An 18,542-nucleotide genomic window follows, 5' to 3' on the forward strand; every position below is an offset into this window, starting at 1 on the left:
ACATGAAATGGTGCTGGGGAGTGCCAGCATCTCATGGAGCACTACAGGCCTGTCTGCGACCATTGAGAAGCTGCCTGGAATTAGATTAGGCCTTGTAGGGGTGTCCGTGAGACAACTGTGATTACAGTTGATGAATCTCTGGGAAACAGAGCTGATGGAGAAGAGGAAGAGAGGGACTCAGCTCCATTTGGTCAGCTGACTACCTCTGTAGGCTGTTGTGGACATAAGGAATAGGGAAGATTTTTGTTGTCCTAAGTGTAAACATCTGCTGTCCTCTTCTAGTTCTGGGAATACAGACCCACAACTGAGATGCCTTTATTGACTCATCTGCAACCCTTCCCTCAGCAAGGGTAAAGGAGATCTTTCTTTGTAACTGTCTGGTTGTGCTGTCTAATGATGGGACAAGGAAAGGTGATTCTTATGCCCAAATCTATTCTTCACTGGAGAAATTACAGTGCTAGGAAGAAGTGTCTCTACTCAGCTGAGGGAGGGAACATCAGGGATGACTTCAGCCTGTTTCACAGCAGGTTCCCCTGGAGCCCCAGGAACACCTGGAAGGAGCCCCGAGGGAGCAAAGCAAGTGCTGCCTTGGGCTGGTCCTCTGCTGCTGAGCTGGGCTGGGCTCCTGGGAATAGCAAGTGGGCAGCGCTGCCGAGAGATAGCTCTGCCCAGGAGCAACTCCTCTGCAAAGCGCAGCAGGGCTGAGGGCACAGCCTGCAGGCACTGAGGGCAGAGGAGCGAGGCAGAGAGAGGCTAAAGGCAGTGTGGGGATGGAGGATGCTGAGAGCTCATGGAGAGAGAGTAAGTCTGTGGCTGCAGGGCATTGTATCTGCAGATCCTGGTGGGATCTCCTAAAGCTGGGACATCCCACAGCCTACATGATAGGTAAGTACAACCCTCAGAGTTTCTCTGGTGCAGAGGATCAGAATGTGCTGCAGAGCAGGGCTTCCCTGCTGCCCCCTCAGAGGGACAGGGCATGATGGCTGCCTTCTCCCCGGGAGGGCCGCAGGGTGTGAAGGTGGGTGTGCAGGCAGGGGTGCCCAGGGCTGTCCTTCTGAACATGGACCCTGCACCCCAGGGGGCTGTGTGCTGGGGCAGAGACCCTGCTGCCTGCCAGGGTCAGCACTCAGCCTGCCCAGGGGTTGTGGGGGGAGAAGGTGTGTGTGGAAGGAGTGACCGCGATCAAGGCAGGGTCCTTCTGCTGTTGAGAGGGTGCTGTGTGGGTCAGGGCTGCTCACAGCTCCACATCACCCACAGGACATTTCCAAGGGGATGTCTGGAGGAGAAGATCAAGGCATATATATAGACATACCATAAAGTTAAGGAGCTTCCTGTGTCTGTCATTGTAGTGAAATGGAGGGGACACAAGGAAATAGGCTAAGAGCAAAAGGAGATTTCAAGATTTAACAAGTCACTGAGGCTCCTAAACTGAAACTTTGAGTGATCACTAGGTCTCCCAAAAACCTTGGTATGTGCCTTCAGCCTCTCCTCTACTTATGGACAGCACCACCATCACCTCTGCTGAATGCATGAGGATTGTTCTGACTTCTGCTTTTCCACCTGCAAAGAGGAACGTGCACCCAGGCAGTGCCCTGCAAACAGGCAGGGTTCTGGAGGGCCCTGGAGAGTGCACAGAGTTTTGGATGGGGTTTGTGAGCACTGACAGGGAAAAGACATGGGGCAGGGAAACACCTCCAGGGTGACAATCTCCAGGAAGCATGGGTATGAACAGGGAATGAGAAGAAGCCAAATTCAGAAATGCTGTGGGAGGGAGAATTCAGAAAGCTCTGTATGATCCCCTCCAGTGCCAAGCCCTTCCTCTGAGAAAGCCCCCTGGCGTCCTCTCCCAAAGTCTCTGCCCTCAGGGCTGGGGGGTCCAAGGTGAGAACCAGCTCCTCCGTCTGCAGCCAGAGCTCCAGCAGAGCCGTGGGGCAGCTCTCCAGCCCCATGGCCATTTCCCTCTGCAGAGCCCAGGGGCTGAGAGCATCTGCCCAGCCATGGTGGTGCCTGGGAGGTGGCGTGCAGAGCTGGGGCAGGGTAATGCTGCCTGAGGGCCCGCCTGCCTCACTCACTGTATTTTTCCTTGTTCCTCCACAGGTCTGTGTTACCTTGTTTTTGTTATTTCACTCCTGCTGCCGGGTTCTCTGGGGAGGTGGAGTTTCAGCTGCAGTCTCACACACTGATCTTGTGGGTCCCCCCCATACAACTGTGTCCATAGGAACATGTGTCCCGGGTTTCCTCTAATCTGTGGGACTGTGGGCAATGCAGCCTGTGGGCTCTGACAATACCTTGGCTTTCCCTTCATGAGGTGGTATCATTAGAGAACTTGATTATCACCTCAAGGTGTCCTCCCAAGCTGTGAGTTGCCCTCCATGCTGAAAACCTCTCCCATTTTGTTATCTGGAACCCTTTTGCTATCTGGAAGCCCCATGGAGAATCACAGATATGCTACAATGGCACAAATGCTTTTGAATTGCTAAAAAGAACCATGTGTGTCCTTGGATTGAAGTGGAGTGCTAAGAGTTTGAGAAAGGGTGAGATATTTAGCGGTCTGCACTGGATACCTCTATTCTTGGTTGTGTCTGGTTCTTTCTCAGGGTAATACAAGAGTGTGATCACCCTCCATCTCATGAAGAACAAGCCACTGGAAGCTGAGAACAAGTTGGAGGGACAGACCAGCTGCTCTCATTCTCCAATTAGCCACAGGAAATCCTGTGGCCTTGCAGGACCCACTCTCTTCTCCCTGAGTGAAGCAGAAATGCTGATGATTTCTGACATCCAGGAAAACTCCCCAGTTGAGATAGGGGAAAATTAAAATCACCAAACATCTCCAACTTCCTTCTGTTATCCCTGTTCCTTAGCACTGGGAGTGCAGATACTGACAGGCCCTTCTGCATTGGGAGCAGATTTATCTGACAAAATCAACAACCAGGGCTGCCCCTTTCCCCCACCATTCCCATGAGCTCACTGCTGCAGAGCAGGGCTGACTCCTCAGCAGCCAGCGGGCAGAGGCCCTGCTCCTCATGGCACACTCAGCGAGTACAAGCTAGAGATAGAGTCACAGAGCTGAAGGAAGGTGTCCTGGAAAAGGGAAGGCAGGGCAGAGTATAACACAGTCAATTTCTAGGAGAAAGGCTTTGATTTTCCTCAGAGGTCTCCCCTAACTTGTCACTGTCTTTTTCTCCTATGGAAGTGCCCCATTGTGAGAGGAAGAAAATGTCCAATGGTACATCCATCACGCAGTTCCTCCTCCTGGCATTCTCAGACACAAGAGAGCTGCAGCTCTTGCACTTCTGGCTCTTCCTGGTCATCTACCTGGCTGCCCTCCTGGGAAACGGCCTTGTCATCACCACCATAGCCTGCGACCACCGCCTTCACACCCCCATGTACTTCTTCTTCCTTAACCTCTCCCTCCTCGACCTGGGATCCATCTCTACCACTGTTCCCAAATCCATGGTGAATTCCCTGTGGGAAACCAGGGACATTTCCTACTCAGGATGTGTTGCCCAGGTCTTTCTGTTTATCTTTTTGTTATCGGCAGAATATTATATTCTCACTGTCATGGCCTATGATCGCTACGTGGCCATCTGCAAACCCCTGCACTATGGGACTCTCCTGGGCAGCAGAGCTTGTGTCCACATCGTAGCAGCTGCCTGGGGCAGTGGGTTCCTCAATGCTGTGCTGCACACAGCCAGTATGCTTTCCATACCTCTGTGTAAGGGCAATGCTGTGGACCAATTCTTCTGTGAAATCCCCCAGATCCTCAAGCTCTCCTGCTCAGATTCCAACCTCAGGGAAGTTGGGCTTCTTGTGCTTAGTTTTTGTTTCTCTATTGGGTGTTTTGTTTTCATCCTGATGTCCTATGTGCAGATCTTCAAGGCCGTGCTGAGGATCCCCTCTCAGCAGGGACGGCACAAAGCCTTTTCCACGTGCCTCCCTCACCTGGCCATGGTCTCCTTGTTTATCATCACTGCCATTATTTCCTACCTTAAGCCCCCCTCCATCTCTTCCACATCTCTGGATCTGGTAGTGGCAGTTCTCTACTCAGTGGTGCCTCCAGCAGTGAACCCTCTCATCTACAGCATGAGGAACCAGGAGCTCAACGACGCACTAAAGAAGCTGATTCAATCAGTTGTGTTTCTGCAGCAATAAGCTGCCCATGTCTCTTCACAAGTGATTTCCATTGTATCTGGGGAACCTCCTGTGCGCTGGGCATTTTATCTGTGATAGCTCTATTTCTCCAGGAATGTCTGCATGCACTCCATTTCTCCAGAGGCATGAACCCAGTCTGTCTGGGCCAGAGGTCTTTGCACATGTGTCTGGCCCAATGGCACAGCTGGCCTCCCCGTCACATCTCTGTAATAAAAGGGGGTTTGAGTAGACCACTTACTTGAAAGATTGTCTCTTTTCCAAAGATGAGATCAGGAACAGGCTGAAGAATTTCTCCCCCACACCTCCATGCTGCTTAGCTGGCGTTCTCCATGGGCTGTGGGGAGGAGGGCATGGGGTGATGTTTAATGTAATGGGACTGGAGTGAGCTTTCACTGGTGGCCTTGCTGTTCGGCTACTTCCAGCACTGGCCACTCTCCACGTTTTTATGGGTGAGTTTTGCTGCACAGCCATTTCCCTCGTGCTGCTGGGCTCAGTGCCTGCACTGAGGGAATGGCCAGTCTTGCTCGACCTCTCTCCTTGTCTAGACCCTGGCAGACCTCTAAGCAGGGATGTCTGTGAAACCCCACATGGGATGCTGATAGGGCTGGGTAGGTTCCAGGACCTGGTGGAAGCTGTCTCAAGTAGGAGGAACCAGGGGGGATAGGACACAAGGGGGTGTCATGGAGATCATGAAGACAAACTGTTCCTCACACCAAATACACCCTTTGCCATGCTGTGCCTTCACAATGGGTGCATGGGACCGTGTGTGGGACAGTGGGGCTGGGCTGGTACAGGACAGGGCACTGTGAGGTCATGAAGCAGCTGCCAGGGGGTGACCACCTGGAGTTGGTGGCTGCAAGAAAAGTCAAGGGCAGAGAGAAGAGCTTCAATTGCTTTGTTAGAGCCCAACAGAAATGCAGGGCTGCTGCTGAACAAGGACAGTGCTTTCCTAAACTGTAGACACCAATGGGCCTGAGGAACTCAATGACCTTTTACCTGAGTCTTTACTGCAAATGTCTCACAGACCTCTTTGCTCAATGAAGGGGTTCAAGGAGGAGGAGAGCATGTAATAGCAAGAACCTCATGAAATCCCACAAGGACAAATGCTGGTTTCTGCACCAGCAGGGGACTCACTCTGGCAATGGCACAGGCTGGGGGCTGCCTGTGTGGGAGCAGCACTGTGGGAAAGTTCTGGGTGGTCAGTGAGCTAGACAGGAGGCAAGTGTGTGCCCTGGCAACAAGGGAGGCCACCTGCACCCTGGGATGGATGACCAGAAACACAACCAGAAGATTGAGGGAAAGGCAACAGAGCTGTTGAGGGGCCTGAAGGTCAAGTCTTATGAGGAGCAGCTGAGAGAACTGGGATTGTTTAGCCTGGACAAAAAAATGTTGGTGACATTGCCCTCTATAACTACCTGAAAGAAGGGTGTAGTTAGGTTGGTGTCAGTCTCTTCTGCCAAGCTGTAAGCACTAGGACGAGAGGAAATGGCCTCAAGTTGCACCACGGGAGGTTTACATTGGATATTAGGAAAGAATTCTTAACTGAAAGGGTTATCAGAGACTGGAAAAGGCTGCCCAGGGAGGTGGGCGAGTCCTCATGCCTGGAGGTATTTAAAAGACGGGTAGACAAGGTGCTTAGGGACATGGTTTAGTAGTGGACAGGTATGGTTGGGCTCAATGACCTTAAAGGTCCAACAAAATGATTCTATGATCAAGGGAAGGGATTCTCTGCAATCTTCCATCCAGATTTCAGATCCCCAATTCAGGAGCCATACTGGCAAGCTGCAGTGGGTTTAGTGAAGGGCCCTCAGGACAGCCAGGGGCTGAAGCACTTTGCTGGAGGGCAAAGGCTGAGGGAGCTGGGCTTGTCCAGCCTCGAGAAGGGAAGGCTGAGGGGGACCACATCGCAGCCTGACAGTACCTGAGAGGAGGACATGGAGAATACAGAGCCTGCGGACTTCCTGAGGTCCCTTCAACCTCTGTTCTCTTAGGGTCCCATGAAGCTGGGCCCTGTTTCTATGTGGAGCAGAGCAGACGGTCATGGGACATGAATCCTCCTGTGCTGTCAGTGACCATTGAAACCAACATCTAAAGCAGTGAAGACGTCGACGCCTCAGTGCGACTCACTCTGTGCAAAGACTGAGGAGTCCGGGGCAGGGAAGGTTTTTGGGGCATGGGGCTCTTTTCAAGACACAAATTCGTCTTGTTTTCATGCCCACAGGCCTTCCAGGTGTCCGTTAATGTCAGTGAAAATGAAAGTAAGAAGAACTGAAGACAAAGATCCAAAACAAAGAAAGGTGTCAATGCACTTTTCAGCTTTTTTTCAGTCTTTAGTGGGATTTCTGACTTCTCTTTTTGAAAAGGAAAAGTGTTTTCCAGCACTGGGAAGGGCTGTAGGACACAAATGTCTTCAGCTGCAGGCACACAGACATGTCGTGCTAGTACAGATGCCCTGGGAACCCCTGCCCAGCTTCCACTGGCAGCTTGCATGGTGCTCTGGTCTCCCACAGGTCCTCTGTGATAGATGCCAATCCCAGGCCAACACCTCAGGGACACTGGGACCTCTAAAAGTGGCACTGCCTGTTCATGGTCAGGCAACTCATGTCTGATCATTGGAGTCCTTTTAAGAAATGGCAATGTTTTCCCACCCTGTCAGAATAGGAATTTCCTGGAAGTGAACTAATGAAAGGGAAGAAATATTGATCTCCCCTGTACTTGTATTACCACTACTCTGTCGATTATTTCATCTCCCTTGTCATTCTGGTGTTTCCAGCTCTCCTGATTAGATGGCCATGCCTAAGAACATCTTTTCAGCAGACTATCTGGATGTATGCACTTCCCATTGCTCTCAGGTTTCCTCCTCTGCTTCTCATCTGAACGTAAAAAAACACTTCTTTACAGTGGGTGCCTGATCACTGGATGTGTTTGCCCAAAGAGACTGTAGAATCTCCCTCCATGGAGGTATTCAAAGGCCGTCTAGAGCCAGTCCTGGACAACCTCCGCCAGCTTACTGTGCTTGAGTAGGAAGGAGTTGGATTAGACAGTCTCCAAGAGGCCTCTTCCAAGCCTCATTTTTCTGTGCTTTTAGAATGCCCTGCAGTGATTCTGAGCAATTTTCTGTGGTATCCCTGTGCTGGTTGGACTTCTGGTGCCCATGAAGCAGAGCCTCCTTTTGAGGATGAGCTCCTTCACTGTGTCATCCTGAGGACAGGGACAACCGCAGATTACAAAGTCCAGCACAGCCTCAACACACAGCAGCCTCCACTTCTTTCGCCCCAAGTGCCCAGCCCCTTGCCCCTACCGGGTGTTGGTTGTGTGGCATCTCTGGAGGCCTCCAGCACCATGGTCTGGTCTAGGCAGGGACAACTTGACAGGTAGGTCAGGTTGGTCAGGGATTTCTCCTGACCCAGCACTTATCCAGTATCATGGTAGGTTGGATCTCCCCTTAAACTCATGAGAAATTTCCCTTTCTGCCCTTTCTGCTTCTTGTCCTGATTGTGTTTTGTCCTTTCCTCCCATCCCTCCCCCAGGCCAGATCCTCTCACCTACTCTGACCAAGCATCCTTGTACCAGGCCTGACTGGGATGGAGTTCACTTTCTCTCTAGCAGCCCCGCTAATCGCTGTGCTTTGCATTGGTGGCTAAACCAGTGCTGATCCCACACCAGGATTCTGGCCATTGATGAACACTGCTTGCAGAGTATCAAGGTTTTCTCCCACAAGCAACTCCCACAGAAGTCAGTCGGCTTGGCAGGGGACAAGGAAATGGGAGGGAAGACAGCCAGGACAAGGGACCTGAACTGACCAAAGGGCTGCTCCATACCAAAGGATGTCATTCTCAGCAATAAAAACTCAGCAAAAGCAGGACGAAGCGGTGTTGTTTGCTGTTACGGTGTTTGTCTTCCCAAGCCAGTGTTATGTGAGCTGAGGCTCTGCACTTTAGCAAGTGGCTGAACATCTGTCTGGTCCTGGGAAGTTGTGTGTGTATTCTTCTTTTTGCTTTGCTTGCACGCATAGCTTTTTCTTTTCTGATTAAGGTGTCATTCCATTGATCCATGAGGCTTTTCTCCTTTCTTCTGTTTTCTCCCCATCCTCAAGTAGAGGGCAGTTGAGTGAAAAAAACGTGTGGGTGTTTGGCTGCTGGCTGGGATCAACCCACCCCAACAATCACAACCTACTCTCCAAGTCTGGCCTCACCAGGCTTCCCTGGGACTGTGCAGCCAGGACAGGGTGACCAGCTCCAAGCAGAGATAGGTACTGGGGGTCCCTGCGTGGGCTCAGAGGAGGGCCCATGGAGACACCCAACACCCAGCACAAAGGGGCTGAGGTGGTGCCCATGGGCTGACATGGGGAAAGAGCCAGGGGCTGTGAGGGGGAGCACAGAAGACATCCAGCAGCTCCTCTGCACAACCCAGTTGGGCGTAACGTGCCTGGCGGTGCTCCTGAGAGAGGACAGCAGCACAGGAGAGGAGCCACCGTGAGCTGTGGAGAAGGGCACAAAAGCTTGGCCTTCATTGTGGGGTTCCCAGCAGGCAGTGCCAGTGGCTGCAGCCCACAGGAGAGCCCTGACACCACGAGCAGCAGCAAGTCCTGTCCTGGCCATGGAGAGCTGCTCTGCCTGCAGAGGGGGTGCCAAGAGCATTGAGGTGGCTCTACCCACCCAACATTTCCCCCACTAGGTGTCTCTTGGATCTCTAGAACCATCACAGTGACAAGGGGGAGAGTCGTGCCTGGCTGGGGCTGGTACGAGGGGATGGGGTCTGGAATGAGGTTCCTGAGGAAGTTTCTCCTGTCTGATCATGCAGCAACAAGCTGGGCTGGATACTTGGACTTGAGGGCCTCCATGGGCATGGGGGTGGTCTGCAGTTTCCCAAGTCCTCCTCTGTGTGCTGCCTTTTCCATTGAGGATCATAGAGACTGCCAGTCCTGAAGAGAACCCAGAAGAGGCCTTGTCCTCCCTGTGGTCACAGCTGGACTCTGGCTGAGAAGTCTTGTCTTGGGGTGGCTTTTGGGGTAAGGTTTAACACATGGGGTGGGGAAGGTTGTCTCAAGGACATGTACTGGGCACAGGGACTGAAGGACAGCAGTAAAATGATGTGGTTTCTGGGTCAACCCTTCTTTCAGTGCAAGCCCTGATACAGGCCCCAGCCTCCCCCTCCATTCCACCCTGCAGGAGGGATGATGGCACTAAACACATGGTAAGTGGTAGACACCAGTCCTTCTCCAGGCACTTCCCAGGCCTGGTGGAGCACCAGGAGAACAAAGACTTCTGGCTCTGCACCGTGATCCTGCCTGGTGCTCCCAGCCCCCTCCCTGTGCTCTTCACAGGGCCCTGAGCTGGCAGGGGTGCTCTGCAGAGCAAGTGGGCTGTAAGGCCATGGAGTGACCCCATGCTGGCTGTGCTGGTCAGGCCCAGCTGGGCTGAGCACGGCCACTGAGCTCATTCCCAGGGGTCAAAAGATGTGGAAGGAGTGCAGAGCATCTCTCATGGCTCAGAATGTTTTCCAGTGTACACAATGAACCATCCTTGGGATTTTATTGCAGGAGACATCAATCACTCTCCACTCTCCTTTTTATGATCTTGCTGAGTCCCCACAGCCTCCGATGGCATTGCAGAGCCCTTGTTTAATTGTGGATACTTAAATATAGTGCTTTGCCTTTGGGTGACTCCACCTTGGATGGACCCTTCTTTTGGGACAGCCACACCCAGGCACATCATTTGTAGATGTAGATGTAGATGTAGATGCCCTCTGCTACCCTGGGGTCTCCAGTTTCCCCTCCAGAAAGCCAGGCAGCTACCATTCAGCCCTGTTACATGCAGGAGAGCCCAAGGCATGGAATTTGGAGCCTGTTCACCATCTCCAGTGCCACTAGGCACCTACAACTGAGAGCTGAGTCCAGCCCTCACTCTGCGAAATATCTCCCAGTCTCTCTGTTACTCCACCGAGAAGCAAACTCAGCAACAGGCCACGGTGAGTGCAGGTCCTGGAGCCTGGACCTGACTTCACCAAAAAGAAGAGCCCAGCCTTCAGGAGCTGCCATGGGGAGACAGCATTTATTATAGAGATGCTCTTCAGGAAGCCAGCTCTGACGCTGTGACGACACATTAAAAAAAGCTAGGCACAGCCAGGCCACGCTTTTGGAGATGTAGAATGAATACAAATATACCTGTGTGAACATGATCATCATAGGAAAAACTGGAATTAACCAGTGAGGAGAGATGGACAGTTTACTGGTGCTGAAGGTGAACCCATTGAATCAGTTTCCTCAGGGCATCCTTGAGCTCCTGGTTCCTCACACTGTAGATGAGGGGGTTTACTACTGGAGGCACAACTGAGTACAGAACAGCCACCACCAGATCCAGAACTGGGGAAGAGATGGAGGGGGGCTTCAGGTAGGCAAACACTGCAGTGCTGAGAAACAGGGAGACCACGGCCAGATGAGGGAGGCAGGTGGAAAAGGCTTTGTGCCGTCCCTGCTGAGAGGGGATCCTCAGCACTGCCCTGAAAATCTGCACATAGGACAGTACAATGAAAACAAAACAGCCAAAGACAACAAAGGTACTAAAACCAATAAGCCACACCTCCCTGAGGTAGGCATCTGAGCAAGAGAGCTTGAGGATCTGGGGGATTTCACAGAAGAACTGCTCCACAGCATTGCCCTTGCAGAGAGTTAGTGAAAATGTATTGGCAGTGTGGAGGAGAGAATCGAGAAAGCCACTGCCCCAGGCAGCTGCTGCCATGTGGACACAAGCTCTGCTGCCCAGGAGGGTCCCGTAGTGCAGGGGTTTGCAGATGGCCACGTAGCGATCATAGGCCATGACAGTGAGAAGAAAATGCTCTGCTACTGCAAAGAAGGTAAACAGAAAGAGCTGAGCAGCACATCCTGCATAGGAGATGGCCTTGGAGTGCCAGAAGGAATTGGTCATGGATTTGGGGACAGTGGTGGAAATGGAGGCCAGGTCAATGATGGAGAGGTTGAGGAGGAAGAAGTACATGGGGGTGTGGAGGCAGTGGTTGCAAGCTATGGCAGTGATGATGAGGCCGTTGCCCAGGAGGGCAGCCAGGTAGATGCCCAGGAAGAGCCAGAAGTGCAAGAGCTGCCACTCCCATCTATCTACGAACAGCAGTAGGAACTCGGTAATGGTGCTGGTGTTCGACATTTGGTCCCTTTGGACATGGAACACCATGCAAAATAGATATGGCAGTGACAATTTAGATGAGATTTCTCTGAGGAAAATCAAAGCAATTTCTCACATCTTCCTTTTTCTTTTCTAGGAGACCTTCCTGTAGCTCCATGAATGCAGCTCTGGCTTGTGCTGGCAGAGTGTTCCAGGAGGAGCAGGGTCTCAACCTGCTGGCTGCCAAGCAGACGGTTCTGCTCTGTGCTAGTGGGTACATGGAAATACTGCAACAGGGGCCAATGTTGATGTTCAATCTTCTCCAATGAAGCCACTCCTAACACAAAAGGGCTCATCAGCATCCACACTCTTACTGCCTAGGAACGGGGTGGCAGAAGGCAGTTTTAAAGATTTGGGCTTTTTTACAGCTTCCCTCCATCTCCCCTGTGGAGCATTCTTGGATGTCAGAAAGCCTCAGACTTCCTCCTGCACTCAGGGAGAACAGAATGTGTCCTGTAAGGCAAAAGGATTGTCTGTGGCTCACTGCAGGGTGAGGGGAGCTGGTCAGTGCCTCTGACTTGTTCCCAAGTTCCGTTTCCTTGCACATTTCAGTGATGAAGGGTGATCAAACTCCCATGTTACCCTGAAAGGCAATCAGAAACAGCTGAGAATAGAAGGATCCAGTGAAGACTGCGAAATTTCTCACCCCTCCTCGAGGTCTCAGCACCCCACTTCTGGCCCAGGACACACATAGCTCATTTCACCAACCCAATGGCATTTCCTCCATTGTAGCATCTCTGTGATTCTCCAGGGGCCTTTCACACTTAGATGGGTGCTAAGGGACAGGGTAACATTCTAGAGGGCAGCTCACAGCTTAGGAGTACACGTCAGGCAAATAGCCAGCTGTCCTAACGATAGCATGTGGTAATGGGAAACCCAGCATATTATCCAACCCAAGAGGCTGCATTGGCCTCAGCCCCACAAGTTAGAGGAAAGCTGGGACACTTGTTCCTATGGACATACCTTCATGGGGAGACCCACGAGATCAGTGTGTGACTGCAGATCAAACTCTACCTCCCCAGACAGCCTGGCAGCAAGAACAAGGTAACAACAATAACACAGACCAGTGGGGGAACAAGGAAAAATAGAGTGAGGGTCTGGTGGAAAGAGGCCAGGACAGAGGCAGGCGGGCCCTCAGGCAGCGTTACCCTGCCCCAGCTCTGCACGCCACCTCCCAGGCACCACGGGCATGTGCTCTCAGTCCCTGGGCTCTGCAGAGGGAAATGGCCACGGGGCTGGAGAGCTGCCCCACGGCTCTGCTGGAGCTCTGGCTGCAGAGGAGCTGGTTCACGTCTTGGAGCCCCCAGCCCTGAGGGCAGAGGCTTTTCTGTCTGGGAGAGGAGGCCAGGGGGCTTGCTCAGAGGAAGGGCTTGGCATTGGAGGGGAACATAAAGAATTCTTTCTCCTAAATTTCTGGGTTGAGTATCCTTTCATTCCCTGACCATTGCATGGAGGTGCTCACCCTGGGAGGTGTTTCCCTGCCCCATGTCTTTTCCCTGTCAGTGCTCAAAGACCCCATCCCAACCTCTGTGCACTCATCCTGGCCCTAAAGAAATCTGCCTGTTTGCAGGGCACTGCCTGGGCACATGTTCCTGTTTTCAGGTGGAGAAGGGAAGCTCAGAAAATCCCCAACAGGTCCAGCAGATTTGATGCTGGCCATAGTCAGAGGAGTGGCTGAAGGCACTTTACCAGGCTCCTGGAAGTCCTATTGACCACTCAAAGTTGCAATACAGGAGTTACACTCACTTCTTATAAACTTGAGAGCTCCTTTTACACTTACACTTTTATGTCACACCCTCAGCCCTCTGGAATTAATAATTTGAAAGACAGACTCAAGAAATCCCTTTATAGTAATCATTTCCCTGATCTTCTCCTGGAAACATCCCTTTGGAAATCTCCTGGGCATGATGAAAAGCTGTGAGCAGCCCTGACCCACACAGCACCCTCTCAACAGCAGAAGGACCCTGCCTTGATCGGGTTACTCCTTCCACCCACACCTTCTCCCCCCACAACCGTGGGGAGCTCCCCGGGCAGGCTGAGTGCTGACCCTGGCAGGCAGCAGAGTCCCTGCCCCAGCACACAGCCCCTTGGGGTGCAGGGACCCTGCTAGGAAGGACAGCCCTGGGCACCCCTGCCTGCACACCCACCTTCACACCCTGCTGCCCTCCCTGGGAGAAGGCAGCCATCATGCCCTGTCCCTCTGATGGGGCAGCAGGGAAGCCCTGCTCTGCAGCACATTCTGATCCTCTGCACCAGAGAAACTCTGAGGGTTCTACTTACCTATCACATAGGCTGTGCAATGCGACAGCTGTAGGAGATCCCACAAGGATCTGCAGATGCAATGCCCTGCAGTCACAGACTTACTCTCTGTCAAGATTTCTCTCCATGACCTCTCAGCATCCTCCCACTCCAGACTGTTTTTAACCTTGCTCTGCCTCGCTCCTCTCCCCTTGGTGCCTGCAGGCAGTGCCCTCAGCCCTGCTGTGCTTTGCAGAGGAGCTGCTCCTGGGCAGAGCTGTCTCTGTGCAGCGCTGCCCACTTGCCATCAGCTCCCTCCATCCCAGGAGCCCAGCCCAGCTCAGCAGCAGAGGACCAGCCCAAGGCCCCCTCCCTCAATATGTCCCTGGGGCTTCAGGGGAACCTGCTGTGAAGCCAACTGGATGTTCCCTCCCTCCACTGGGGAACAGACATTTCTTCCCAGCACTGTACTTTCTGCTGTGAGGAAAAGATTTGGGCATGAGAATCACCTGTCCTTACTCCATCATCAGATCTAGACACTGGCATGGCAGGAATATTGTTTACCTGTTCTGAGTCAAGTGAGGCACCTCATCCCGGGTCTATATTACTGGGGCTGGAAGGGGACTCAACTCCCTCCCATGCCTGCCACAAATCCACAGGAGCTGGGATTCCTCTTGCCTCATTTCAGCTCTAAAAATATAGGCACCTTCATGTGTGTTCTTTTGCTCATCAATGGAGAGGGATGCTAGGAGTGAGATGCAAATGTCTGGTGACGTTTGAGGTGCCAGAGTTGGCCAAAGATGCATGCAGGGAGCTGTAAAATGAAATGGAGCAGCTCATAGAGATAGGGCAGCACCTGGGGGCTTGTTCTTGGAGGCTATTGAGAGTTCCCTTTGACCAAATGCAATGACAGCTGATGTCCAAATGAAGGGCAGCTGAACTCATGATGGTCAGGGCAGCTCATAGAGTTATTCACCTGAACAGTTACAGTCAGGTGACATAGGGAGAGCTCAGACTCTCTCTTCTTCCACTGATCAACTAGATCTCCACTGACCACATTGCCAGTTGCCTCATGTTCATCCCCACACTGACTTACAGAATTCAGGGCATCTGCTCCATTTCCTGTTCACATCCAGACCCAGGGAGCTACATAAGATGGCTGGGCTTGCATGAACAGCAGAGGACCTCCAGGAAAGCAATGCCCATTCAGGGCAGGTGTGTGACAGACACCCCAGATGGCATTGCAGGGAGTGTGATTGGCTGCCTGTGTGCCATTGACTGTTGCCATCAGTCAAAGGCATCAGTCATCAGGAGCCATCAGAGGGGCAAGGTCTGTCCCTCCTCCACCTAACCCCTGCAAGCATTGCGTGAACACAATGCACATCACAGTGGGGTCTGTACTCACATCCACGGTGATACAGCCAAGGAACAGACCAATCATTTTCACCATGTGCCTGGAAACATCTTGTCTTCAATGACAGCATCCTGCAAGAGCAGTGGTGATCTTCAGAATAACTGAATCGAAACTGAAGAGGGAATGCAAGGGGAACCAAAATGAGCTGTTGCTTCATCAGGAACTGTTCAAGAAGAAAGAGACAATGTGGGGCCAATGCTGCATTAAGATTAGGTGTAGATCAATCTATGGCCTCTTTGCCTCACTTACCACCAGTGAGTTCTCCCAGGCCTTTGTGATTTGAGGCAGGACACTGAGGACTCTGGAGAAGAAGAAGCAGTGGATAGGGATCAAGCTGGGGGTTACTTTGGCAAACTAGACCCTTATCAGTCCACAGGACTGCAGAGGTTGCATCCAAGAGTGCTGTTGTGCAAGGTGAGCTCATGTGGATGACAGAGCACAGCCACCCCCAGCAGTGGGCATTCCCCATCTGCCAGGCTGAGGTGTGCACACAAGATGGAAACGTCCATATCATCCCTGACTTGCACAGGAGGGTCCTTCCTTCCTGCTGTAGTTGTAGGACAAACCTTTTCCTAATGCTCCTTCACATCCAGATGTCAACTGCTTTTCAACTCTGGGATTAGTCATGGCCATCAGCCACCCCCTTCTTTCTCACTGAAATCCCCTGATCCTCTCTCCCACACCTACACATGCCAAATCACTGATGCTCAAAGCCACTCACTCTATAGAAGAGGCCTTGAACTTCCTGGAGCTTCCTGGGATTAGAAATATACTCCCTTCTCCCTCCAGAGCCCATGGTGAGCTTTCATGGCCATAACAGGGCCTTCATGACCATCGCTTATGACACAGTTGGCTTTTTATGATCTTCTGTGAAGAAAGAGCAGTCACAGAAATGCACCAACTACACAAAAATGGATGCTGAGTGAAGTGCCAGCAAGAACCAGGGGAGCTACCCCCATGGCTGTGGCTTCCTGGCAAGGAGTCTGTCCTGAGAAGGGGATCCAGCCTCTGTCCCTCTCTGGAGAGGGAAACCAGCAGGTCACCCAGGGTAATAAAGGCTGACTTTCACAAGACCACCCTTCATGTGAACTTCTTCAGAGACTGATGTGTGGATTGGGTATCATGGTGTTTATTGGAAGTACAAGATCCATCGGAATGTACTAAGAAGTGTTGACCTTACCCATGTAAATCCTGACTTGATCTCCATCCACTGTGTCCTGGTTTCGGCTGGGATAGAGTTAATTTTCTTCATAGTAGCTAGCAGAGTGCTGTGTTTTGGATTTAGTACCAGAAGAATGTTGATAACACGCTGATGTTTTTAGTTGTTGCCAAGTAGTGCTGAGACTGCTCAAGGACTTTTTGAGCGTCTCCTGCTCGGCCAGGTGCATAACAAGCTGGGAGGAAACACAGCTAGGACAGCTAACCCAAACTGACCAAAGAGCTGTTCCATACCATAGAACGTCATGCTCGGTGGGGTCAGTCGGTCGGTCGTGGGGAGAGTGATCGCAGCTCGGGCAGAGTGATGGGGGCTCGGAGGGAGTGATTGCTGCTCGGGACAGGCTGGGCATCGGTAAGCAGGTGGTGAGCAATTGCATTGTGCATCACTTGTTTTGTATATTCTGTACATTCTCTTACATTATTATTATGACTATTGTTATTCTTCTCTCCTGTTAAACTGTCTCTATCTCAACCCACGGGTCTTACTTTTTTTTCTTTTCCCCGATTCTCTCCCCCATCCCATTGAGGGAGGGGGGGAGTGAGCGAGCGGCTCCATGGTGCTTAGTTGCCAGCTGGGTTAAACCACAACACACTGCTGGATTTCTGGGGTTCTGCCTTGTAGGCACACGGAACTGGGAGACCTTTCTGGGGAATACAAAGGCCAAGAGTACCTCATACCTACCTATACTACTCTGCGGTTTCATCAGTGGGCACACATTATCTTCCTTTCTTCTTTAACTCTTCCTCAAGTAGTAGCAGCTCATCATTGTGCCCTTGAAGTCCCTCTCAAGCATCAGCTCTACAGGAGCTCTGGATTTTCTCAAAAGAACCATATTTCTGATCTCTTTTGTTTTAATCCTAGCATGCACCTCTTGTGTGTATTCTTTTTTCTATGGAGCTTCCCCATGAGTTTCCCGATTCCCCAAGCTTCTTTCCTGATAGCTCTGCTTCTTTTCCTGACTATTGCTATGCAGAGTCTCATACTTGTAAGACTCCATCATTGAAGACCAACTGTATGGAGATCTGCTGCCTTTCTGTCTTGCTCACGTGGACCGCCCCCCACTAGAAGTCACAAGACCAGGCCAAAGTCTGCTCCTCTGAGGTATAGCACCTGCACTCTCTTCTCCTTCGCCTCAGGAGGTGAGAGCCCACTATTCCATGCCCATGACAGCCAAGGCTGACACCAGCTTTCATATCCATGCCCAGCTCTTCCTTCTTTGAGAGTAACAGATGCAGATGAGCATCACCATTCTTGCCCAAGCTGGCAGCTGTGCTCTAAAGATCTGTGTCACAATCTGTGTCCTAAGCATCCAGTAACCTCCAGGGCTGTTTGTATATAGTTGTGGTCCCCTTCCGGTGAATGCCAGGGGAATTAAAGTCCACAGCAGGTTCTTTGTCTCTCACAACAAAGTCACCCTTACCAAGCCTCTCCTCTGACACACTCCCACGAGGGCTCAGCAGCTTGTTCATCCCAGAGAGGAGCTCCACACATCTAAGCAGCTCCTTCACACTGATGGCAACCACTTCCTGATCATTCTGGCCTTACAATCATCCTATGTCCACCATCACAGCACCCCAGCCATCTGGGCTGGCCCAACAAATCTCAACTTTTAGTCCCTTGAAGTGGAATTAAGAGGTTGCACACACAGCTCCAGCTCCTCCTGTCCATGCCCCAGGCTGAGAGCATTGGTGCATGCCTGGGTGGCAGCACCTCAGCTCTGGCACATTTGGGTTGAGAGCAGACATAGAAGAGGAAAACCTGCTACCAAGCACCCAAGACCTTGTGCATGCAAAAGCTTTGCACCTGAGCAAGGACATTCTGGAGTGGAGGTCAGATGGCACTCTCAAGGAGATATGAGGTGCCCACAAAAGCAGCAAACCCTGGGGCACAGTGATCATGAAATGATAGAATTCTCCATTCTAGCAGGAGGAGAGGGGTCAGCAGAACTGCCACCTTGGACTTCCAGAGGGCAGACTTTGGACTGCTCAGAAGACTGGTTGACAAAGTCCCTTGGGAAGCAATCCTGAAGGGTGAAGGACAACAAGAAAACTGAACTCTCTTCAAGAAGGAAGGAAATCCTGGAGGCACAAGAGTAGGCCATCCCATTTACCAAAAGATGAGCCGTCGGGGAAGAAAAATGGCCTGGCTGAACAAAGCTTTGGCTGGGTCTCAGGAAAAAGAGGAAAGTCTATGAGCTTTGGAAGAAAGGGCAGGCATCTCAGGAGGACAATAAGGATGTTGTGAGGTCATGCAGAGAGAAAATCAGAAGGGCTAAAGCCCAACTAGAACTTAAATTGGTCAACTCTGTGAAAGATAAAAAAGTTTCTATAAATATGTCCCT

General features: G+C 51.7%; 2 protein-coding genes across 2 annotated transcripts; one reads left to right on the top strand and one right to left on the bottom strand.

Annotated features, from left to right (window-relative positions):
• Nucleotides 1–815: 815 nt before the first annotated feature.
• LOC104133342 (olfactory receptor 14C36) lies at nucleotides 816–4,152 on the top strand. The gene is made up of 2 exons (XM_009646734.2): nucleotides 816–885; nucleotides 3,194–4,152. The coding sequence occupies exons 1-2, from the start codon at nucleotides 879–881 to the stop codon at nucleotides 4,150–4,152; spliced, it is 966 nt and encodes a 321-aa protein (XP_009645029.2). The 5' UTR covers nucleotides 816–878.
• Nucleotides 4,153–10,379: 6,227 nt separating this feature from the next.
• LOC104133343 (olfactory receptor 14C36) lies at nucleotides 10,380–11,312 on the bottom strand. The gene has a single exon (XM_009646735.1). The coding sequence runs from the start codon at nucleotides 11,310–11,312 to the stop codon at nucleotides 10,380–10,382; it is 933 nt and encodes a 310-aa protein (XP_009645030.1).
• Between the last annotated feature and the right edge of the window lie 7,230 nt (nucleotides 11,313–18,542).

Source organism: Egretta garzetta, unplaced genomic scaffold (assembly GCF_000687185.1).
Source record: "Egretta garzetta isolate BGI_Z169 unplaced genomic scaffold, ASM68718v1 scaffold119, whole genome shotgun sequence".
Classification (NCBI taxonomy): Eukaryota; Metazoa; Chordata; class Aves; order Pelecaniformes; family Ardeidae; genus Egretta; species Egretta garzetta.

What these genes read in the sequence shown, in the direction of transcription:
- LOC104133343 (XM_009646735.1), bottom strand. Translation starts at nt 11,312, where the DNA reads ATGTCGAACACCAGCACCATTACCGAGTTCCTACTGCTGTTCGTAGAT.